The sequence below is a fragment of the Sorex fumeus genome, unplaced genomic scaffold, assembly GCF_029834395.1.
Source record: "Sorex fumeus unplaced genomic scaffold, SorFum_2.1 ptg000036l, whole genome shotgun sequence".
Taxonomy (NCBI): Eukaryota; Metazoa; Chordata; class Mammalia; order Eulipotyphla; family Soricidae; genus Sorex; species Sorex fumeus.
In genome coordinates this window covers 4,846,023-4,871,301 of record NW_026606093.1, presented here as the reverse complement: position 1 = coordinate 4,871,301, position 25,279 = coordinate 4,846,023, and the positions used below count along the sequence as shown (strand labels likewise).

General features: G+C 38.4%; 1 protein-coding gene across 5 annotated transcripts in view; it reads left to right on the top strand.

Moving 5' to 3' along the window:
• WNK1 (WNK lysine deficient protein kinase 1) overlaps positions 1-25,279 on the top strand; it is a 132,309-nt gene that overhangs the window by 34,546 nt on the left and 72,484 nt on the right. For all 5 annotated transcript variants that reach the window (XM_056117876.1, XM_056117875.1, XM_056117874.1 and 2 more), the window contains exons 2-4: positions 12,356-12,528; positions 20,511-20,731; positions 23,038-23,195. In XM_056117876.1, the coding sequence (XP_055973851.1) occupies positions 12,356-12,528; positions 20,511-20,731; positions 23,038-23,195 (552 nt within the window). The remainder of the gene's footprint in view (positions 1-12,355; positions 12,529-20,510; positions 20,732-23,037; positions 23,196-25,279) is intronic.

The following is a 25,279-nucleotide window of genomic DNA, read 5'->3' as shown; positions in this document are numbered from 1 at the left end:
ACATTTGGTCTTCTAGCACTGCCAGGAGTTACCCCGAGCGTCACTGGGTGTGACCCCGAAACAAACAACAAACACTAAACAAACAAAAATCTTGAAGAAATTCAGTCAGAATAAAAAGTTGCCTGGGAAAATTTGCTGATACTAGCACCATGCCCGGCTGGAGTGATAGCACAGCGGGTAGGGCGTTTGCCTTGCACGCGGCCGACCCGGGTTCGATTCCTCCATCCTCTCCGAGAGCCCGGCAAGCTATAGAGAGTATCCCACCCACACGGCAGAGCCCGGCAAGCTACCATGGCGTATTCGATATGCCAAAAACAGTAACGAGTCTCACAGTGGAGACGTTACTGGTGCCCATTCGAGCAAATTGATGAATGGGAAGACAGTGCTACAGTGCTCAGCACATGCCAACCCACCCGCAGACAAAATCAATTTATTAATAAAATATACTGCATTGAATTATAAATTATTATTTAGATTATAATTAGGTTAGTTAATGTGAACTGGCCAGGTAATGGTTCAAAGGGCTGGAGTGAATAAAATCCCAGGTTCCATCTCTCACACTACATGGACCCTCAAACACTGCAAGGAGCTATCGCTTTAATAAGCCTGAAAATAAATAAAAAGTTTTTAGTTCATTGTCTTAGGGCACTGCAGGTTGACTTTAGGTTGACCTTGCGACCACTCACTACTTTCGGACTAGCAATAGCACAGCGGGTAGGGCGTCTGCCTTGCATGCAGCCAACATGGCCGACCCGAGTTCGATTCCTCTGCCTCTCTCGGAGAGCCCGGCAAGCTACCGAGAGTATTGGATATGCCAGACACAGTAACAACAAAGTCTCCAATGGAGACGTTACTGGGCCCGCTCGAGCAAATCGATGATCAATGGGAGGGCCTTTACCTTTACCTTTACCTTGTCTTGGGGCACATGGGTGCCTGTCCCAGAAGTGTCTGTAGTTACAACTTGAGAGAATATTTACTTTTCTTCAGCAGTTCGTTTTACTGAGTAGAAAAATGGCCAAATGTATCTATGGTTGAAGAAATCCCTCAATGAAGTAGCTGCCATAAAAACAAGGTTTTTTATATTGTGTAATTGCTTTCACAGTTTTGAAAGTACACTTACGTGCAATATGTTGAATCCTCAAAATAATTCTTTAGTCAGTGAGAAAAATGGTGTTTCCGTTTTATAGGCAAGGAAATAAAAACTTTAGAAATTGGAGTGAGTACAAAAGAAAAGGGGTAAACATGGCATGTAGAATATAGGAATCCCTCGTATCCTGAAAAAGGTGAATCTGGGTAGCTCTGAAATTTGAATTTGACTTAGTCTTTTCCACACGTAAGTAGTCTTAAGAAGTTTTGCCCCTAGCGACTGATTTTCTGGGGTTAGGTTAAATGTCCTGGGATTCTTATTTCACAAATATTCCAAAGACTGATTTTACCGAATCTTAGTAACAGGTTAAAGGCCAGCTTGTGAGGTCCTTGTCTTGAAATGGGGCCAACCCTCGTTCAATCCCTGGCATTGCATATGGTCCCCTGAACACCACTGGGAATGATCCCTGAGCACAGAGGCAGAAAGAGTACTTGCACACTGTTGGGTGTGGCCCTAATCTCCCATACTCCCTCCCAATTAAAAATAAGAAGTTGATGTGAGAAAAAAAAGTAATTAGACTTATTAAGACTAGGAGTAGTTCTAACATTAGGTAGTTTTGTGCCTTTTACTGGATTGCAGTAATAGACATGAAATGTGAAAAATTATGGGATTACAGATATTTAAAAAATACTAACTTTTTATTGCTGGGGAAACAAAGAAAAGTAGAAAAGACAGGTAGAGAAGACAAAAGAAGAGAAATTGTAGTGGATCTGTTGATTTGTTGAGAACACTATGTAGTGGGAGCTAATGGGTCTGTGGGCATAATGTGTCCAGTTAATACTTACAAGTCACTGTCATTGTCATTCCAAAATTGATAAAACATTGCATTAAAATAGGCCTATTAAGTATGAGGATAGCAAATTATATTCTCAATATAAAAATGCTATTATACTAGGTACAACTTGTGCAATTTGGGATTTGTGTTTTGTTTTTGCTTTGCTCTCATATATTTCTTCTTATTTAGATCTTTAAAATTGCTTTTTGCGCTCCAGGGTCTTTCTGTGAGGTCAAGGTACTTACTCCCTGCCCCTAGAAGGTGGGTCTGAGAAAGAAGAATCAGTTTTCATTTAGTTGATAAGGTGAGACTCCTAGAAGGAAAGGTGATTGATGTACAGATGTTTAAGGGTATGTGAATGGGTATATTACACTTATCTTTCTTCCCTTTTGTTATTTTTGTTTGGGGGCCACAAACAGCTATGCTTTGATGTTATTCCCATCTGTGCTTAGGTTGAACCATGCAGTTTGGGAGGTTTAATTTATGGCTTCAGCTTACAAAGCAGGCACTACAGCTGTACGAGATATTCCCCTTTCTTTCCTGTTCTTCCCCCAACTCCCTTTGAGATTTAAAAAGAATTTAGTTTTGTACAAAAAGCAAAAATTTTTATTTTCTTAATTGAAAAAGCCAATGCATTGTGAACTTTATTGAACTTTGTTTTAAGATTATTTTCTTTTTGCCCTGAAATATGTGAAACAAATTTTAGGTTTCTATTAAAAAGCTATTCATATTAACTGCAGAGTAGTATTTAATTCTGAATGAAAACTTTCCATTCTATAATGAGCAAGAATTTTTCAGTCTTTGTCTCTATTTGTATTGAACTTTTAAGTTCTGATATTAGCGCTATTCATAGCATTTGGGGCTTGGCCCTTTTACTTAATTTGCTTCACACTAGAAAATTCCAGTAAAAGTTTTGAAGGTAGTGCTTGAAGACTACACTACATCCACACACAGTGCTAGGGGTCACTGTTTGCATTGCAGCAGTCCCATGTGGTGCTGCATATAGAACATATGCTCCAGTCCTTTGAGGTATCTCCCCAGCCCTCAGTAAAAACTTTGAATTTGAGCTAATGTGGGGTTTAAGAGACTTCCCTTGTATTGACTGATTTGATTCCCTTAGTTGACTCTGATTTGATTCCTGGCACCATATATAGTCTTCCAAACACCACCAGGATTGATAACGGAATACAGAGTTAGGAATAAGCCCCGAGAATCATTGGGTGCCCCCTCCCCAGAGCAAACACCAGCCCCCCCCCCGCAAAAACAACCTTTAATTGCTAATGAATAGGTAGTGTTCTTTCTGAGTTTTGCTATACAATGGATATTGTAACCCATTTAGTGAAAATAGTTTGTCTTCTTCTAACAGGACTGATTGTGTTAACTTCTTGTACTTCAGCTATCTTAGTATTAATATTAAATAAAAATAAAATAAAAATAAAATAAAATTAAAAAATACCAGGTTTTAAAGTTTGATTGGGTAAAAGTTGTTTTTGTTCAGTTATCTTTTATTGAGATATTTTATTGAGATAGTTTATAATACTATGAAGTTATTTTGTAGTTGTAAAGCTACTACACCAATTCTTGCACCAGGTTTTGAGGACCCCTCTACCATTATCTTGTGGTCTCAGTTCCCAGTTATATTGATCATGTCTCAGGATTTGTGGAAGGAATCTCTTAAACTCCAAAGCTTGTGACTCAGATTTGAAAAAAAGTCGCTTAATAACAGAACACATAATTTAGGACACACTCTTGTCCTTGGCTTTTTGCTTGCTTAAGTAGATTTTTTGTTGTTGTTGCTTTTGAAACAGAGAGGCTTTTTGTTAAAACAAAAGATGAGACAAGGAAAAAGGGACTGGTGGAGATTATAGAACAAGGTTTATTTTTTAATTATTCAAGGTTTTGATGGATTTTTTTTTTCTGAGATTTATACAATTTCATAATAGTTCTTAAAAGACTGCATGGAGAAGCAGTGTCACTTTTTGAAAGTTCTGCGTACTGATATCAACTTCTAATATTCGTTGCCTTGTTAAGGAATATAACCTGTCAACTAGAGATATAGAACTTTTTTTTTGGTAGAATGAACCCAGTTCCTCTGTAAGGGTATAGGTTGGAAGGCCATAAAACATTTGCTGTAGGTGTTTCCTTTTTGGGTTTGACCACGTAAAATTCAAATTTAATTTTCATGTCATATTTCACAACACTTTAAAGCCCTGTTATTAACAGTTAAAAGTTTTTTTTGTCAGTCATTACTTTACTTCTATGTGCTATTTTCCCACTTTTCCCCAAGGTTCAATCTTTAGTGTTTCCAGTGTCATTAAGAAGGGAAGTAAAACTTAACCTTCAGTTTAAAAAAAGGCAAAATATTTGCTACGCTGAATATTTAAAAATACAAAATATTTCTATCTTTTTTGAGTTGTTATATGATGATGTAAGCCTCTAAGTATGGATACTTCAGACTTGGTTTTATGATTCCTTTTTCTAAAAAAGTGCAAAGTAATTTTTTTTTATTGTCAATCTGTAATTGAAACCATTCTGCTTAGAAAGCAGTGTTTCAAACTGTAGTTCTCCTACCAGAGACAAAGTTTTATTTTTGTAACCCAACGGCAACAGCGTTACTTTAAAAGATGTACTAGGTGCCTAGGTCTTTTGCATAGTCAGTGTAGTGCAGAAAATGATAAGAAGGGAGAACCAAATATATTTTAATCAAGGAATTCCAGATACTTCTCTACACCCATATTTTGAAATGTAGACTTATCATATGTGTTCTTAATTTAGCAGTAATACTTTGAATATTGCTATAAATGCTACAGAAGTTTAAATGTTACGACTTGAGGGCCAGGTGTTAGCTAATGAAGTATTTCAGGTATTTCAGGTTAATTAATAAAATTGACACTGTTTTACAATTTGGTGGAAGGTTTATTTTTGAGCCCAACAGGATAAGCAGTAGGAAAGCATAGGATTGTATCTTTGAGAAATACTGACATTTAGATATAAAGAGAAAATGCGATAGAAAGACGATGTTTAAAATTAAGTAACTTATTAAAATTCAAGGAAATGAAGATATGAAAATGTTGTAAGGTCATATACCAAATATTAACATTGTGTTTCTCACCCAAGAAGAGATTGCATCAGCAAATTATTTATCCAGCACTGTTGTTTGGATGGTACTGAGATGAACAATAGTTTCAGTTGTTACTGGGCTCCCCACCTCCACTCAGCAGCCTGGAGCTGGGCATGTCATGGAAGGTCATATGATCATGATAATTTGGTTTTGTTCATTTAGCCCAGCCGTTCCTAAACTTTTTGACCTTTTATCCCTGTTTTAGATAAGAATAGAATTTACTCAGCGCCTCTTAGAAATACTACCTTGTTTAACTGAACAAATAGAAAATGCCCACTACCCCAATTATAGCGGAATCTACTAGCCCTCTGGATTCTTCCAGTGCCCTCCACTCCAGGAGGGGTGGTATCATCCACTTTGGAAAACAGTGATTTCGCCTGCCAGAACAATTTTGTGTAGGTGGAAAGAAATGAATGAAATGAATGAGTGGGTTAGCTGCATCAGCTGTACTTTTACATAGAAGATAATGCATGCAGCAACAATTGGGATAATGTATCAAGCCCCCAGGAGCATCCAACTTGTTTGTGCTGGAGAAAAGATTTTGAAGGGCCACAGTGGTTAATGTTCTGAATTTCAATTGATAGTCGCTGCTTTCAGGAGACGTTGACAGTTTTAAGCAATGTATGTGTCTTTTGTTTTCTCAGCTATGATTTAGTAACGTATCCAGTTCTTTAGAATAATTTCTAGTTAACAGAAATACCAACATAGCTTTTCTGAGAAGATAATTGTTTTAGCAGCTTTACAAAATTTAATAGGTGTTTGTCTAGTATAGTGAATGGAACATGAGTTTTGAATTAAATCTCAGTTTAGTTTGTGGTTCTGCATTTCCCATGAGTTATATTTTTTTTGAGTCTGTTTTTCAGTTAAAATAATATTTCTTAATAATTCAAGGGAACTTTTCTTGCTTTCTGTCTTCTAATGAGAGTAAAAGTAAAATGACATGCAAATAGTAAACACTTGAGAAGGTTTTGGGGGTGTGTGGAGGGTGGCTTGGGTCATACTCTGCTTACTCCTGGCTCTGCACTCAGGGATCACTCCTGGCAGTGCTTTGGGGGACCATGTGGGAAGCTGGGAATTGAACCCAGGTTGATGGCATGAAGGTGAATGCCCTATTGGCTATACTGTCGCTCTGGCCCTAGTTTGGAAAGTATTTTAACATACATGCTCACTCTTAGTTTTATTTTTTTTAATTTTTGGGTCACACCAATGATGCTCAGGGACCATCCCTAGTTCCTGGCAGTGAAGCCCTAGGGGGCACCACAATACAGGATGCTGGGGATTGAGCCTGGGTCAGGCATGTGGAAGGCAACCCTGCTATGCCAGATCAGCAGCCCTCATTCTTAATCTTTAATTGTGCATGTTTGTCTTCTTTTATTTAAAATTCCTTTCTCGTTATTGTTGTGTTGATGATTGGGGGTTGCACAGTTGGCTGAGGCACTAGGCAGGTTGCATTGTTTAGTTTTGGTGCCTTCAGTCATTCTGACTGGAGTGCTCATCAAGGGTTACACACTTTAGTTAGGGTGCTAGCGTACTTTAGTTGTGATACTCACCCTTGTGTCCATGATGGAGAGGGGTCACATCGTTTAGTTGCAGTGCTTACACATATCTGGCTGCAGAATGGTTAGGAATGACACAGCATGACAGATAGCAGGGCCACCAGGCACAAACTGGAAGGACAGAGCTTGGCACAGGTGGATGACACTATTTTTTCTATTATTTTATTAGGCCCAGAAATAACACAGATTCATGACTTCACACTTGGACAGCACTTTGGCCACTAAGCCATTTTCTGGCTTTTCTTAATTCTTGTTTTGTTTTGTTGAACCACACCCGGTGATGCTCAGGCTTATTCCTGGCTCTGTACTCAAGAATCACTCCTGGTGGGACATGGGGGACAATATGGACTGCCGGAGATTGGACCCAGATTGGCCTTGTGCAAGTCAAGTGCCCTACCAGCTGTCTTAGTTGCCCCTTAATTCTTTTGGGAATCAAAATAATAAAGTTTTCTGAAATGTTTCATGAAATGCCTTATTTTTTTTAAGAAGGAATTTGATTACACATAGAATATGGTCAATAAATAATGAAAGATACACTAGATAATTTTGAGGTTTTTTTAATCACCTGTTTTCCACAACTATATTTCAGATTGTTGAAGGTTTAAGCAAGTGGAGCATAGCCTACCAATAGAGCCCTTCCTTACCTCATGTGTGTAAAGCAAGGGTCTTAGAGTAGCATTTCTCAATCGCGGCCATATGGCCCCCTAGGATTTTCCAGGGGAGGCACAGGTAAACTTTTTATGAATGGGAGTATTTCATGAAACTGGAGGGCTAGTCAGTAGGATGGAGTGGCGGGTAAAGGAATCAAGGTTAGAAGGGGGCCATATAGTTAGAAATAAGTTCAAAAATACTAGCTTACACTCCCCTTAAAATTAGTTTTTAAGGGTAATAATTTTAAGTCTATAATAGATGTGTAACTTATAACCTCTATATAACTACAGGAAACTTAGACAAAAGTTATTGCATAGAATTCTAGGATTGTCATTCAGTATAGCTGATGGCAGTATGGTTTAATCTACCAGTTGTAGATTTTTGTTGAATAAGGAATCCTTATTTATTTTTTCTCTCTTCATTTCTACTTTGCTATAAATAAGTAGATGCAGCTATTTTAGAATGAATTGGTCATTGTGTTTGAATTACATTAAACTTACAGGTTCAATCTCTCACTATTTAACATCATAATTTTATTTTTAAATCTTGGGAGAAGTGCTAATTGCTTGGGTTATTTTTTGTTTGTATGTTTGTTTGTTTTAGGGCTACCCCTGGTGTTGCTCAGGGGTTACTGCTGCCTTGCACTCAGGAATAACTCCTTGGGGTGTGGGAATTGAACACAGGTTGGCTGCATTCAAAGCAAGTACCCTGCCTGCTCTGCTATCTCTCAGGCCCCATCTAATTGCTTGTTAAGGATAAGCACACTTACTATTTTTTTCATCCATTGCTTTAAGAATGACAGATACTATTTTTTAATGAATCACCGTGAGATACAATTAGAGACTTAAAACTTTCGTGCTTATTTTTCAATTATACAATGATCGAATACCCATCCCTCCACCAGTGCCCATTCTCCACCCCCACTGATCCCAGTATCCCTCCCCCCTCCCCCATCCCACCCTGCCTGTGTGGCAGGGCATTCCCGTTTGTTATCTCTCTCCTTTTGAGTGCTGTGATTTGCAAGAGACATTGAGTACCAATTATGTTCAGCTCTGATAGAGAAGGGAGCACCAAATAAAGGGTGTTGGGAGGTTCCTCTCAGAATGGGAGATGTCTGATGAGAGTAGACTATAGTATGAGCTTCCTTTTCCCCCAGCACGTGAGGCCAGCTTCAAAGCCGTGGAGCAGACCTCCTGGTCCTTATCTCTACTATCCTTGGGTGTTAGTCTCCCATTATGTTACTTTACATTCCACTAATGAGTGCAGTTATTCTGCGTCTGTCCTTCTCTTTCTGACTCATTTCACTTAGCATGATACTCTCCATGTTTATCCACTTATATGCAAATTTCATGACTTCATCTTTTCTAACAGCTACATAGTATTCCATTGTGTAGATGTACTAGAGTTTCTTTACCAAGTCATATGAAGAACGACAGATACTTTTAAGAATAAACCTTGGCCCCAGAGTATAGAGAGGAGAAGGAAAGGAATTGTGGAGGGGAAGTGGACAAGAGACAGATGCGAAGCAGTGGGGCCCTGGTCAGCGAAATCTGGTGCAGAGGTGCTGTTAAGGAATGATACAGTCACATATACAAAGCACAGAAATCAAGACACCCAATCTAACAACTGAACTCTGAAAGGGCCTGCTTCGAAAGGTGCCTGTCAGGAGGGCAGGCTCGATGGGGTGGGGGAGGCGGGCGATATGGGAGGGAACAGCCTAGGAACATCATTTGAAGGAAGTTGACACTAGCGGTGGGATCAGTGGTGCAATATTGTGTCTAAAACTCAGCTGTGAAGAAAAAACTCAGCATTATGGTGCTTTACTAAAAATGTGTTGATTGAAAGAAAAGAGTAAGTGGAAATACAATATAATATTAAGTGCTATGAAGAAGGTATACATGGTACATATATGGTTCATGAAAACTTAACACAAATGTAGAGGGTGAGTGGAATGTTGGATGGATATTAGGGATTATTTCATTGAGGAAATGAATTGATCTTATGAGTGGGCATTGGCTAGTTCCCTTCTACCACCCTCCTTCCCCTGGTCTGGAAAAAAAAAGTTGACAGGTACTCTGTAGAAGAGGAATAGCATGTGGAATGGAGCTCAGTGGGAAGAAACATGTGTATTTCAGAACAGAAAATATCTTAGACTTGAACCGTATTATGTGGGAGGTTACAGTGATTTTTCTTCACCTTTAATAGAAAGGCTATAAAGAACTATTTTAAAGAGTTTTAAAGAGGGTTACATCATATCCTATTTTACTGAATCCAAAACTCATTTATATAAAACATTCTTATTTCAGAGGTGTTTGAAGATGGTATTGCTAAGAAGTAAATGATAGAGAAAACCTTAGGATTGATTGAATTGGCAAATTCTTTGGGGGGGGGGGTGGAGGGAGGGTTTGATCACACCGCAGTGCTCAGGGTTTACTTCGGCCCTGCACTCAGGAATCACTCCTGGCCAGCTCTGGAGCAGGGCAGGGCACACATGACAATATGCAGTGCCAGGGATTTAACCTGATTTGCCTGCCAGGTGTGACGCAAAAAGAAAAAAGAAGGGGGGGGGGAATTTAAGTTGTAGATAAGATAGGAACAAAAGTAGCTTTTTGTTTCAACCGCACTCCATAGGGCTTAGGGCTGTGTCCAGTTCTGTGTTCAGGGTTACTTCTGGCATCACTGAGGAAACATTTGTTGCCAGGATTGAACCCAGTCCTTCTGCATGCAAAGCATCCACTCAGCCTTCTACTCTCTGGCCCAGCTTTTTTATTAAATTTAATATTTTGGTACACTTGATATAGTTGGTGTCGATTTTTTAATCCAGTTACTGTGAAAAATCTTAAATGAGGCACATTTAAGAATGCACAGATTTTTAGATAGGAGCTTAAGTTTAAGTGAGGTAGCAACAAAGGAGGTAACATAACAAAAGATTTGTTTACACTTCTGATTGGTAGGGGCCAGTTGTGAAAGGAGAGGCCTTGGTAGGGACTTGGTCTCTCTGGTGATGGCATGTGGTATAGGAATGATGTGAATCTGAAATTATCATTGACAGTTTTGTAAATCATAGTACCTCAGTAAAGATCTAAAATTTTTTTAAAAGAATGTATAGATTTTTTTCAAACACATTCCCAACATATTATTGGTGATGAAAAAAGAAGCAAAAATATTTGCCCTGTAGAACGTCAGGTACTTTAAAATATTGATTAAAGAATAACAACAACAAAAAAACCCTTTTTCAACTGCATAATTCAAATTAGAAGTATAAGAATAATCTCCAAATTCTAAAACGAAGAAGCTAAAAAACTGAGTGAAGAAACTGGATTGATATTATGGCTTACTTGGGATAGCTGCCAGTCTTGTTAACTGAGCAGTGTAGTTTTACCCTCTAACAGTGAGTAGACTCCGGTAGATGCCAGTACATAGGCAGGTATTGAAACTGATATCCAATGAAATTATTTCTAGAGGAGCTTTTTTATCTTTAAAAAAGGACAGACTAGAAAGATTAAAAACAAAATTCCTAAAATAGGGTATAGATTGCCATTGGTTGGAGATAAGGGTAAAGGTAAAGGCCCTCGCGTTGATCGTCGATTTGCTCAAGCGGGCCCAGTAACATCTCCATTGGAGACTTTGTTGTTACTGTGTCTGGCATATCGAATATTCTCGGTAGCTTGCCGGGCTCTCGGAGAGGGGCGGAGGAATCGAACTCGGGTCGGCCATGTTGGCCGCTTGTAAGGCGAACGCCCTACTGCTGTGCTATCGCTTCAGCGGCTCCAGGTTGGAGATAAACCAAACAAAAACCAATTTTTATCCTAAATTATTAGCACTGATAACTTACTAGGAAGTATGTAAAAACTCACAGTAAACACACTTTAGGTCAATCTTTAAATAAAGCTTTTTAAGAATAATAAAAAGAAAGTATCTTAAATTTATATTCATGGATCTGCATTCACACATGATTGGAATTTATTTTTTATTATTATTTTTTTCTCCCATCCAAGTATGGGCTGGAGCGATAGCACAGCGGTGGGGCGCTTGCCTTGCACGCAGCCAACATGGCCAACCCGAGTTCGATTCCTCCGCCTCTCTCGGAGAGCCCGGCAAGCTACCGAGAGTATCTCGTCCTCAGGCAGAGCCTGGCAAGCTCCCCGTGACGTATTCGATATGCCAAACACAGTAACAACAAAGTCTCCAATGGAGACGTTACTGGGCCCGCTCGAGCAAATCGATGAACAACGGGAGGGCCTTTACCTATTATTTTTTTATCAAATACCCATCCCTCCACCAGTGCCCATTTTCCACCACCACGGGTCCCAGTATCCCTCCCACCCCCCATATCCCCCATCCCACCCTGTTTCTCTGGCAAGGCATTCCCTTTTCCAGGCATGGTTTAATGGTATTAGCTTTGTATCTTAAGTTTTCAATTATGGTAAATACAGAAAAACAAATAAAAATTTATTTCTGTATTTACAAGTTCATACAAGTTCACAAACCTACCTTAAGGGGATTTGTGGACTCCTAATTTAGTATTATAGAAGTGACTCTCAATGCATGTCTGAGGAGAGTAATACTGTAATTCCTTTGTAGTGTTGTAGTAGATAAAAATGGGAAACAACCTAAAGATTTTCTGGTAGGAGATTATATAAATTGTGTTCTATCCAAATGAATTGCTTTTGTGAAATTTTAAGATTATATAAAGAGTAAACTTTGCATGGTAATGGTATGCCCAAACTCAGATTAACGGTTATTCGAGGGTAAGAGGTACAGGGATGGGAAGGACAACTAGTTTCTTCCGGACTTTTAAAACATGTGCCACACCCAGCCATACTTAGTGGGAACTAGGGGATGCTGGTGATCAAGACTATGAAGCATGTGCTCCAGCCCTTTGAACCTCTCTCCCTGCCTCCACCTAAACATTTCCTAAATCAACTCCAGCCTTTCTTTTCTCACACTGTTAAGATAGGCTGATGAACTGTCATTAGTAACTTTAATGTTGTTTTCTATTTTATATTTATAGTATTGGTTATTATAATTTAGTACATAAGCCTCTAAATTTAACGCTTATGATTTGTTGTTTTATCATTTTAAAACCACTTTTTTCTTTTTAGGATCGAAAGTTAACAAAGTCTGAGAGGCAGAGATTTAAAGAGGAGGCTGAAATGTTAAAGGGTCTTCAGCATCCCAATATTGTTCGATTCTATGATTCCTGGGAATCCACATTAAAAGGAAAGAAGTGCATTGTGTTGGTGACTGAACTTATGACATCTGGAACACTTAAGACGTAAGTGCAAACATTTAAGACATAAGTTTATCCGTGTTTTAAAGATGACGTGTTTTAAAAATTAAGTAGCAAATTTAATTTTTTCTCATTTTAGATTATATCTGTCCTTTTTTTACCCAGCACACTAAGTTCATCTTTACAGCTGTTAATATATTAGCACATTTTCCTCCCCCAAAGTCCTCTAGTATGTCTAAAGTAATTCGATATTAATTTATTGGTAAGTATTAACATTAGAAATTAAAAATAAGCCTCATTTTTAAAATTGTGGTGATTGGTCTTTGTAAAATGGCTAGGCAATCAAATGACAGGGTGGCCCTCTAGTGGTTAAAATAAGGTTGCCCTTACAAAGACTGCTAGGAAATAGATGGAGTAAGACCTGGGATTGTCTTTTAGAGCAGCATTGTTCAACGTTTTACGCCTTCGTGCCAGCACCTGTTCTGCATGCTGGCACACTGGACCGGCATTTGTAACTAAGGAGGAAGATCAGTGGTTTTAAAACTTTACACTGGCAGACTGCTGGTTTAAGAATGCTAATGTAGAATAACTAGTATCAGTTATTATATGGTATAAAATTTTTACTGTGGAAGAGTTGGATTTTAAAATTAGCTCGGGGCCTGGAGCAATAGCACAGCAGGTAGGGCGTTTGCCTTGCATGCGGCTGACCCAGGTTCGATTCTCAGCATCCCATATGGTCCCCCGAGTACTGCCAGGAGTAATTCCTGAGTGAATGAGCCAGGAGTAGCCCGTGCATCGCCGGGTGTGACCCAAAACCCCCCCCAAAAAAAATCTCTGGAACATACCACCTTCTTTAGTTAATCCTACTGAGTTGATTAATCCCATGTTTTTTAAACATTTTTTTTTATCTCTTAGAAGTAATTACTTGCATGTGCCCATGGATGCTCAAGATTAACATGTGGAAAAGCCAATTGATTATTCTGCCCTTGCAAATAATGATTTTCTTACCCAACTTCTTTATTTTAGGACTCTGCCTGAAACTTGAAAAATATTTAAATGAATTTGAAAAGTGGTCTAATAGTTTTGTGCATATCTGCACGGTCAAGATTCCTTTCACAGGCTTGCATTCTCAGTGGATTGTCAGCTCTGTCAGGCACAGCCTGCAGAAAGACTATATAGCAGTTGACTTATTTTAAAAATGAGACTGGAAGGCCTTGGAGAACTTCTGTTCTGGAGGCACCTTCTTCGACCAGCAAACTAAAATATGGAATATACTAACATCTTTTTCAGTACATATTTAAGCTTCAAAAAGAAGAAGAGAGAGTAATCTTTCAGAACTAGGGAGATGACCCAAAAGGATATAGAGCCTGCAGGATATTTTACCTGTAGGATGCCTGTGCTTGATCCCTACCTCTGCGTGAGGTCCCCATGAGCACTGTTCAGTCTGCCCCTCAAAGGGAAAGAAGAAAAGCAAAGCCTCTGGACAGAAAGCAAAGAAGAGAAACTGGCCCTAATGTCTGTTATGATTTCATACCAGATATGGGACTTTAGGAATGAATATTAAACCTTTTTTTTTTTTTTCTTTTTGGGTCACATCCAGTGATGCTCAGGAGCTCCTCCTGGCTCTGTTACTTAATACCTTGGGGGACCCTATGGAATGTTGAGGATTGAACCCAGGTCAGCTGCATGAAAGGCAGACGTCTTACCTACCCTGTTTTACTATCGCTGTGGCCTGGACTTCTAATGTTCATGTAAGGACAGAGGCTATAGAACTTAGTTGAAAGGGGAACTGGAGCTTAACTTATATAGTAGGAAAAACATTTATGAAAAGTAAGAGTTCTGTACCTTACTCAGTGGAAATTGTGAGGAATATTTTGATATTTTGTACTTTTGCTCATGACTTTGGATGACTAGAGAAAATTGGAAATCTCAGTCTAGGTCATATGTAAACTACTGCTGGAATCCCAAGCCAAGACATGAGCATTGTAATGGGGTTAAAAAGGAAAAAGGAAAAAGGATAAGGTATGTTTTCACACATCATTGCTCACATATCTGTACTTGGAAAAATAAGAACAAATGGAAACATTGGTAGCATTTGGAGATAACACATGGCAAAGCGGAAGTTCAAAATGTGATTTTTGGGTCTTTTGAGTTTCTTTGTTCCATATTACATATAAATACTTGACTCGAAACAAATGTCCATATATATGTAAAATTGGATGGGAAGATATGGATTAGAAAATTTGATTCAGGTGATGGAAATAACTTAGACATTTTAGAAAATTGCAGTGAAACTCATATAAAATTAGCCTTTTAATATTACACAGTTCTGGGACTGGAGCGATAGCACAGTGGGTAGGATGTTTACCTTGCACGCAGCCAACCCAGTTTCAATCTCAGCATCCCCTATGGTCCCCCGAGCACCACCAGGAGTAATTCCTGAGTGCAGAGCCAGAAGTAATCCTGTGCATCACCAGGTGTGACCCAAAAAGCAAAAATAAATAAATAAAATTATACAGTTCAGTGGCATTTAGTACATTCGCCGTGTTGTATAATCAACATATCGCTTAAATTTCTAAACGTTTCCGAAGGAACTCCCCAGCAGTTCAGGGCTCACCCAGCTGTAAGATGCTGCTTGGTGCTAGTAGGGCTAGTAGGCTACTCCAGCATGATGGGTGGGGTTGGGAGGAGTGGGCAGAGTTTGGGTCTGTGTGTGCAGTGTAGGAGCTCTGCCTCAATGTCACGTCTCCCCAGATGCCCTAGCTCTTTGAATCCTCTTACTACAAATACCCCTCTTCCATGTCAGATTTTCAGTTGCATCTGATCTCAGTTCTTAGGCATTTTTCTCTTTCTTTTCTCATCATTCTTTAGTTCAGTTTCTGAATCACGGAGGCCAAAGGTTCTGAAGGGTACGTGTAAAATAAAAGCATCTCTAGAATTTATGAGTGGGGATTTTTCTTTTTTGCTGTGATTAAAAGAAAATGTACTATCTTAATTATTTTGAAGTATGTGTATAGTTCATCAATGTTTAAGCACATTCACTTCGCTGTGCAGCCTATTTCTGGAATTTACCTTGCAAAACTTAAAAAGAACTTCCCACTTCTCCGTCCCCACTAGCCTCTTCAAACCACCAACTCACTATTTCTTTCCTTATGGATTTATCAAATCAAGATACTTATTTATAAAAATGGAACCATAAAATGTGTTCTTTTGTGTCTGGTTGCACTTTGCTGTCTTTCCCCTCCCTGCCTCTCCCCTTTTGCTTTTTGGGCCACACTCAGCAGTGCTCCGGGGTTCCTCCTGGCTCTGCACTATGTGCAAGGCAAGCACCCTACCCATTGTGCTGTCGCTCCAGCCCCACACTTGCCGTGCATCAAGCATCATATTGTAATAGCGCATCAGTACTTCACTCTTCTTTATGATTATTTCTTTGCGTGGACATAATACAACTTGTTTTTCCAGTCATTCATTGATAGACTTTTGGATTGTTTCTGCCTTTGGCTGTTATGAATAGGAGTGCTGAGAAGAGATGTGTTTCAGTATTTGAGTGCCTGTTTTTTTATTTTTATAATTTTCATTTGGTAGGTACCTACAAGGGGAATTGATGCTTCATATACTTCTCTGTAACTTTCGGAGAAGCTGTCTTAGAGAAACTCTCTTGTATCGTAGCTATACTGTTTTACATTCCCATCAGCAGCATGTAAGGGTTCTAGTTTTTCTGCTAACATTTGTTTTGTTTGTAATTTGTTTGGTCTATTTTTTAAAAACTATCCTGCTTCTTATGCCTAGGTTTTTCATTGTAGTTTAGATTTGCAGTTCCCTAGACACTGATAATGCTAAGCATCACGTTGTATGCTTTTTGTATGCTTTGTTATATTTCTTAGGTCTCCACAGAGAGAGATATTGAGATATGAGATATTTTTTCCCTTTAATTGTGGAGGTGATGACGCCTACACACATGTACACGAATAAAGCTAAACTCCTCATATTCCACAAAATTTCAAATCAGTAATAAGTTGGTAAATTTTCTTCTAGAACTATACCTTTAATTTTTGTTCGATATGTAAATAATTCTATACAATGGCTGGAGCGATAGCACAGCGGGTAGGGCGTTCGCCTTACAAGCGGCCAACATGGCCAACCCGAGTTCGATTCCTCTGCCCCTCTCGGAGAGCCCGGCAAACTACCGAGAGTATTCGATATGCCAGACACAGTAACAACAAAGTCTCCATTGGAGACGTTACTGGGCCCGCTCGAGCAAATCGACGATCAACGGGAGGGCCTCTTTATACTTTAAAATTTACATGAAATAGATCAACCCCACATATATAAAGCTTAGAATGAGGAGAGAATAATTGAGAAAATTTTAAGGGAAAATTCTGAATGGCACATAAAAATATATTTAATCTTAAGGGATATTGGCTTTATGCTAGAAAATATTATAGATAATGCTTTTATGTGTGTACATTAAAAGTGAAAAATTGTTATAAAAATACCTATAGATGTAAAAAAAACTCCTAAAAAGACAAAGCATTCAATATAGATGAAATATTTATTATTGAAACAGTGGAAATTTCTTTAGCAAGCTAGTAATAAACAGAATACTCTAAATCTAGTGGAGCACTGTTATGTCTTTAGAAAAAATTTCTTTCATCTTTTTACGGAACTGGTTTCAAGGTCATGAATTCCCCAAACTGTTGCCTGTTTATGAATCCTGTATTGTTCTTTCAAATCTGAATGATAATTTTGAGGAGAGAGTATTTTTAATGAGGTTCATTTCATTGTTAGTCCTTTTTTTTTTTTAAAAAAAAAACTATATTCATCCATTCCCTGTGGTTTGTAGAGTCACATTTGAAGTGCTGTTATTCCTAGAAGCTTTTCTTTGTGTGAGTTCCTTTTTTGATTTTGATGCTTTCCGTATCCTGTCTGTTTTGAAGTTTTGTCATTTTGATTATAATGTGTCTTGGAGACTTTCTATTTGGGTATATTTTACTGGGACCCTTTGGGCCTCTTGGATCTCAGTGCTTGCATTCCTCAACTCTGGGAAATTCTTATCTATGATTTCTTTAGTATTTCTTCATCCACTTCGACTTCCTGTTCTTCAGAGACTCAGAAGATTCATAAATTGTTCCTCTTGAACTTATCCCATAGTTCTCTGCTGTGTTACTTATTTCTTTTTAGACATTTTCCATCCTTTATTTTGGAGAGATCCTGCTTCTCATCTTGAAGCTCATCAATCATTTTCTTGGCCCCAGTTATTGCTGCTCAGAACTCCTGTTGAGTTTTGTATGTCACCCACCACACTTTGCTTTTATGTCACTTCTAATTTTAGTTCCTTCGTTTCCACTTCAATTTATATTTTACTCCTTGTGCAATCAATTTTTGGAACTCCTTAAACATCCTGAGCAAGGCATCACTAAAGACATTCCGTGAGGGTTTCCAGAGCTGGTTGGTTAAAGCCGTCTGTGTTGTTATTTTCATGCATTAAGATTGGTGTCTTCCCTATTGTGTTTGCTCTGCTCCTGCTGTGCTGAGGGTAGTTAGCACTCCTGGAAAACGCTCAGTCTCTAGGCTGAGGCTTTTCCTTCCTAGCCTGCTTCACCCAGTGATGGGAAGTGTACGGATGAGCAGTGGGAGATGTGAGCAGAGCTGTCACAGAGCTGACTGATGGCTGGCTACTGGGTTCAGGAGATGAGAGAAGAGCCTGCTGTGATAGTAATGGTAATGCAGCTGAGACGGCTGCTGGGTTCCAGTTAGAAGGAAGGGCATTCCACTTTCAGTTCCAAAGAAGGGCACTAAGGATGTCAGTTGGGAAGTTACCTGCACCTGGAAGGTTTGATGAACAAGCAGTGGGTCTGAGATCTGGTGGACCTTCACTGATGGGAGAGGTCATGCATGGAAGCTGCCCCTGAAAATATGGCAGCTCTTCAAGCAAAAAACAAAATAAAACTAGAATTAGCTTATGATTCTGCATCTGGATATGTACCCAGAAGAAGCAAGCAAGCTCTCCAAGAAAGGTTTGCATACCTATATTCATAGCCATATTTTTTACAAGCTAATAGCAACCCAGGTGTCCATCTGTAAGAGAATGGTTAAGCATAATATGATCTATCTTTACGATGGCTTATATTGAACCTTTAAAGGGAAGAAAATTCTGATGTATACTACAGGATGAATGAGCATTTGGGGCATTAAGTAAAATAAATTAATTACAGAAAGACAAATACCATGATTCCATTTATATGTGGTTTGTTTATCTAGAGTAATCAAATTTGTGAAATAGAAAGTGGAATGAATACTGATTGCCAGGCCGGAGGGGAGATGGGGATGGGAAATTGCTTAATGGCACATTGTTCTAGTTTTGCAAGATGAAGACTTCTGTAGATGTATGATTATGATTCCAAAATAATCTGATAATCTTGAGTCTTAATAGTACTTAAAAATGGTAAATTTTGTGTTATGTGAAGTTCACTGTAATTTTTTAAAACTAAGGAATGGGGTTCTGGTTACAGAATTTTCTAAAAACAATAGAGGATGATGGAGCTCAGGGTTATTCAGTGACTGAAAATGCTTATCTTGAAAATACGAGGCTTGAGTTTGATTCCTAGAGCACAACAGGCAGACATGCTGATTCTGTGCTGTCCTCAGCTTCTATAAATTTTCTTTTAAGTTTGCCACTTTAATAATCTTTGTTTACCTCCCCTACTATTTCCAGGTAAAATACTTTTGAAGTCAGTCCTCAAACTTTAATTTTGATCTTTCCTTTGGTAGCATTACTAATCTTCCCTTTTGGGGGGGTGAGCCTGGGAGGAGGGGATAATGGTGTTTGGCACACCCAATAGAGTCAGGGGCTATTCCTTGACTCTGTGCTCAGGAGTGACCCTCGAAATACTTGGGTACTGGGCATGTAGTACTGGGGATTTCAACCAGGGTCAGTGAGATACAAGGAAGTCTTATCAATTCTCGTACTCTCTAGCTCTAAATTTCAATTTTCTTAGAATTAGCTAGGATTCTTAGAACCTGTCCTGTATATACATATTTCCTAGATCAATCAGATTTGGGCAGAATGAATATATAGAATTTGGGACTTTCTGGGATTTCTCCCTTTTCCTCTCGAGGTCTCTGCTGTTCAGTGAAACTTTCTGTATTGTTTGAAGTGTTCTGTAATCTACACTTTGAAAAAAATTACCACTTGCTACATGAGGCTGTTGAGCATTGAAAATGTGTCTATTGCAACTGGGAAATGGATTGCTTTGTATTAATTATTCCGCATGTTCGTGACATAGAGAGTTTTATTTGACTAATGGACACTATATTCTAGAGCAGGGTGAGGAATCATTTTCTGTCAGAGTCCATTTGAAGATGTGTAAAGTCACTTGCAGTCCATAAAATACAAACAGATAGCAAGAAGCATATGACTCTCATTGTGTACTAGGGACAGACCATAGGGTCTTGTTGGCTGGCTGGGTCCCATCCCTATAGTAGACACTGTCATTACAGAAAGGTCTGTTAGGCCTTTCACATTCTATGAATCACCTGCCCTCATATTCTTCATCCAGTAAGGCTGCAGGTTTCTAGGTAGGTGTGTGCTTTCCCAGAGCTTAGACCTATAGAATGTAGGAAGCTGAAAATGTGCTTTCCCTTCCCCTCCACCATGAGTTCCCAATTTATGCCCGAAGTGTCGTCATAGAATTGTCTGTTTTTCATTAAATTTATAATTTTATCTGTGTGCATTAAGAATTATACCACTGTTAATCAGAGCTCTAAAATAATTTACAAATTAGTTTTATAGAGGTCTTATTTTAAGAATTCATTTCTCCCCCTTTGTTATCAGAATTTTTTTACCAACCACTTGATATTCTGTCCTCTTTACCCCTACTAAAAGTCCCACTAATCTTTAAGGTTACTGAAATCTAATATTTTAAATCGTATAGTTCCATCTCAGATATGCTAACATTTAATAGAATTCTTCAAAGCAGTTAAGTCATGTATTTTGATAACCATTTGATATACTTTGCTTCTTCTAGATACCTGAAAAGGTTTAAAGTGATGAAGATCAAAGTTCTAAGAAGCTGGTGCCGTCAGATCCTGAAAGGACTCCAGTTTCTTCATACTCGAACTCCACCTATTATTCACCGTGATCTTAAATGTGACAACATCTTTATCACTGGCCCTACAGGCTCAGTCAAGATTGGAGACTTAGGTCTGGCAACCTTGAAGCGAGCTTCTTTTGCCAAGAGCGTGATAGGTATGTTTCGGGCGTACCTTGCAGCTTAAGTAGCTTTTTGACACTCTTATCAGTGCTCTTATAAAATGGAATAAATGTTAAAAATTTAATAGCTTGAATCTAGGGAAGAGTCATTGCTGCCTCTGAATATATTCTTTATTTATACTTTTAGAATCATGTTGAATATTATGTTCTTTAAAGTTACTTGAAGAGAAGGTGAACTGTGTTGACAGAACCATTAGTAGTTATCAGTCTTCCTTTGTTATTATGTTGCTGCTTACAATTCCTACTATTCTTACTATTCCTATTACAGTATAGTATTTTTGCATGAAATCAAGTTTATTATATAGTTACTAAAATTATCTGTTGGATATGTGTTTGTGTATTGAAGCTTTGTCTTAAAATGTAAAAATGATAGCTCATTCTGAAAGTTTGGTTTTATTAGTTTCTTCTTTCTACCCTTAAAAAATTATGGTATCTGGGCATTAGGGCATTTGCCTTGTATGCTTTTGACCCAGGTTCAGTCCCCGGCACCCCACATGGTTCCCTGAGCCCTCCAAGAGTGATCCCTGAGCGCAGAGCCAGGAGTAAGCCCTGAACACTGCCAGTTGTGCCCCCGACCCACCCAAAAAGTTGTGATATAAACCCAGCTGGAGGATTTCTTTTTTTTCTTCTACTTTCTAATAAAACTTTCTATTAAAAAGAGAAGAAGATGGGAAGTACCCCAAACAGGGTTTTTCAACCTTGGTACTAATAACATTTTAGGTTTGATAATATTTTGTCATAAAAGCTTTCTGATATATATATTATTTGGCAGCATCCTGGACTCTGCTCCCTCAATGCCAGTAGCACATGCCTTTCTCTACCTTCTCTTAAGATGTTACAGCCAAAAATGTTTCAACATTGGCAAAATTGCCTCGTTGAAAATCACCAATGTATATTTTTTGGTGTATTTTTGGACAACACCCACTGGTGTTCAGGTGCTACTGAACAGGGGTTACTCCTGGCAGTTGCTTGGGCACTTTGCCCCAAAGTCTAGGGCTCGAACTTGGACTCCCACATGTAAAGCATCTGCTCTGTCCATTGGGTTTTCCCTTCAGCTTCTTTCAAACTCTATTTTTTTAAAAGCTACGGCTGGAAAATAATTTAATACTTATTTTGATAAGAAGGTCTTACATCTTCATGTGCACCTGTGTACTGACACTCCACAAAAGATACCAGTAATAAGAAAAGGACTCATTAACTTTTAAATGGGCTGGAATCCTGTGTATTAATACAAAAAAAAGAAAAACACAGGATGCCAGTAAATTATATATCTTTCTAAAATAGTTTTTTTCTTGGAATATGTAGTATGGATATGAAACGTCATTTTTATATTTTCTTACAATAGATTAAGAAGAGAAATGGAAGAATTATTTAAGCAGAATTTCCTTTTTGCCTACTTTGCCGGAAACATTTCTTTGTTTCTGCTTAAGATTTAAATCTCTGGCTCTGGTTTTTCCTGTTCAGAATTTTCTTTATGTTAAATCATAGTGTGGAAGCCTATTTTTGGAAATGTGTTATACTTTGAGGTATCCAGACTTAAACTAGTTAAAAACCTGGTCTCTGGGATCACATACTTTGTACTCTTAAACTCTTCCTACAGTAGAGTTTTCCAGTTGTGCATGCACATATTTGCTTTTTCTGTAGAATGTCTGTCACTATTTCTTTTATCTGCAGTAGGCTTATTTGTATACTGCAGGTGGGATGGTAAGTAGATGAAGAAAAGGGCTCTGGTGAGTGTCTTTGTAGACAATTACACTGATTTTTTCAGAACGTCAAATACCAGGTTTTTCATTGCAAGGCTTCCTCAAAGGTGAAAACTGATCAAATAGAGTATTAATGGTAAAAGACTACCTATAAACATTAACAGGTACCAGACAGTAGGGGGCAGACAAGTATTTTGCCCATTTTTAACCTTTCATCTTGCCTTAGATCCCATTGTATCTGCCTTCTTTCTCGCTAGTCTCTTAACCTTTCCTTCAATTTGTTTTCAGTATTATACCTCTATCTTGTTCAAGGATCTGTTTTGACTTTGTTCAACAGGAATTCATTTGAAATGGTAAATAGACACGCCCTTTAAAAATTTCTTATAAAGTCCTTGCAGTGGAAGATCTATAAGGTTTTTTTATGAAACAGATTGACTAAGAGGATCCTCCTCTTTTTTCTCTTTTTTTCCCCTCCACTTTTTTCTCTCTCACACAGGTCAAACCCTCTGCATCACTCTTCGGTGAGTAACATCTGCAACTTCCTCTCGCATTGAGTCTGAATCGTTCTTTTAATTTAAGGTACCCCAGAGTTCATGGCTCCTGAGATGTATGAGGAGAAATATGATGAATCCGTTGACGTTTATGCTTTTGGAATGTGCATGCTTGAGATGGCCACGTCTGAATACCCTTACTCAGAGTGCCAAAATGCCGCGCAGATCTACCGTCGAGTGACTAGTGTAAGTCTTCCCTGATTAGTGAGCTGAACTTAGATGACATCTAACAAATCCCAGTTCGGGTAACATCGATGTGCAAATGGGAACAATAGTAGAAAGCATAGTGAGGTGTTGGGGAAGAAGTCTTTGTTGTTCATAATATAGTGAGAACTAAGATAAAAATTAAACACCAGTTTATTGTTTACTTATGTAAATATTATGAGATAATATTGAAAATATTATCTATTGTTTTTTCTTTATTTACTTTTAATTAAGATACCAGTGGTTTCTTTTTCAGGCTACCAAATGTATCCTCCCAACACGGCAGAGTCTGGCAAACTCCCCGTGGCGTATTCAGTATACCAGTAACAATGATGGGTCTCATTCTCCTGACCCTGAAAGAGCCTTTTTAAAATCTGAGGGCTAGGATGAAGGAGACATTACAATCGATGAACAACAAGATGACAGTGATACAGTGATACCAGTGGTTTACAAAGTTGTTCATAGCAGAAATATTTCAGTCGTACAGTTTGCAACACCAGTTCCACCACCTGTGTCCTCAGGGTCCCTGCTGTCCCCCAGTTTGACCCTGTGGCAGGTATACAACAAATTTATTTCATATTGCTTGCTGCGGCAGAATTTAAAGAAATGAGCAAGTTACCTATTTTCCTTTTTTTTTTTTCTTCTTCATCTTCCACCCCCCCCCCCCCCCCCCCGGTGTGGTCATCAGTCAGGGCCTCAGAAACGTGAAAGATTATGCTCTTCCATTGAGTCATATCTCCTACCTCGTTACTTATTTTTTAACGCTCCTATTCTTTTTTTTTTTTTCCCTTTATTTTATTTTATTTTTTTTAAAGTTGTAGATTTACAATTTTTTGTGCTTTGGTTTCAATTATACAATGATCAGATACCCATCCCTCCACCAGTGCCCATTTTCCACCACCATGGATAATATCCCTCCCACCCCCATCCCCCCATCCCCCCGTCTCTGTGGCAGGGCAATCCCCTGTGTTTTCTCTCTCCTTTTGGGTGTTGTGGTCTGCAAAAGAGGCATTGAGTGGCAAACATGTTCAGTCCATAGTCTACTTTCGACATGCATCTCCCCTCCTGGGAGGATCCTCCAAACATCCTTTATTTGGTGCTCCCTTCTCTATCTGAATAGCCCTTTCCTCTAGGATACCCGGCTGGCCTCTAAGTTATGGAGTAATCCTCCTGGTGCTGATCTCAGCTAATCTTGGGTATTAATCTCATACTTTGAACGCTCCTATTCTAAGTTCTTGTTATCTTTTACTATAACACATAATTTCTGAGTTAATAGTTATTTTGTCATTTCTATGGCTGAAAATCTATTGTTATTTCTTTATTAAATTGTAAGTAACTACAGTTACATAAGGTAAAAGTAAAAATCATAATGTAGTTTGTTTTCTTTGCCTAAAGAAATATTCTCTTTGAGTTTTCCAGTAGAAACTAGAAATAGTTACCAGTATAAATCATGAAGATAAGTTGTACTATAATGAACGTGGAGACCTTTTACAAATGGTGTAAAAATTAAACAAAGTAATCTTAGAGTATTTTTTAATGTTTTCTATTAAATAAAGTTCAGAAACACGTTAAAGTAGCTAGAGTAGTATAGTAACTTCCCATTTATTTTCTGTAACTTGAATACGAAGGCCGTTTTTTGGTCTACTTTATCAGTCCTCTTTGTTTCATCAGTTCATTTTGCCATTATGTACTTAATAATAATTCTCTAAACATACAGATTTTGGATCAGAGCATTAGTACAGCAGGTAGGACGCTTGCCATGCATGCAGTCGACCTCAGTTTAGTTTCTGGCGCTCCTCGAGATTCCCTGAGCCTCTCAGAAGCTGATCCCTGAGTACAGAGCCAAGGATAAACCCTGAGCACTGTCAGATGTGGCCCCAAAACAATAGTAGCAACAATTAGGGGGAAAAAACCCAAGCAGTAATACAAATCTTTTCTTAAATAGCCATTTATGCTTGAAAAAATAAGCATGATTTTTAGATTTTTTAATACCATAAACTAGGAACTTCCATTAGAATGAATATTTTGTCTTTTGTTCTGAAACTTTTGCTCCAATTTATTTACCT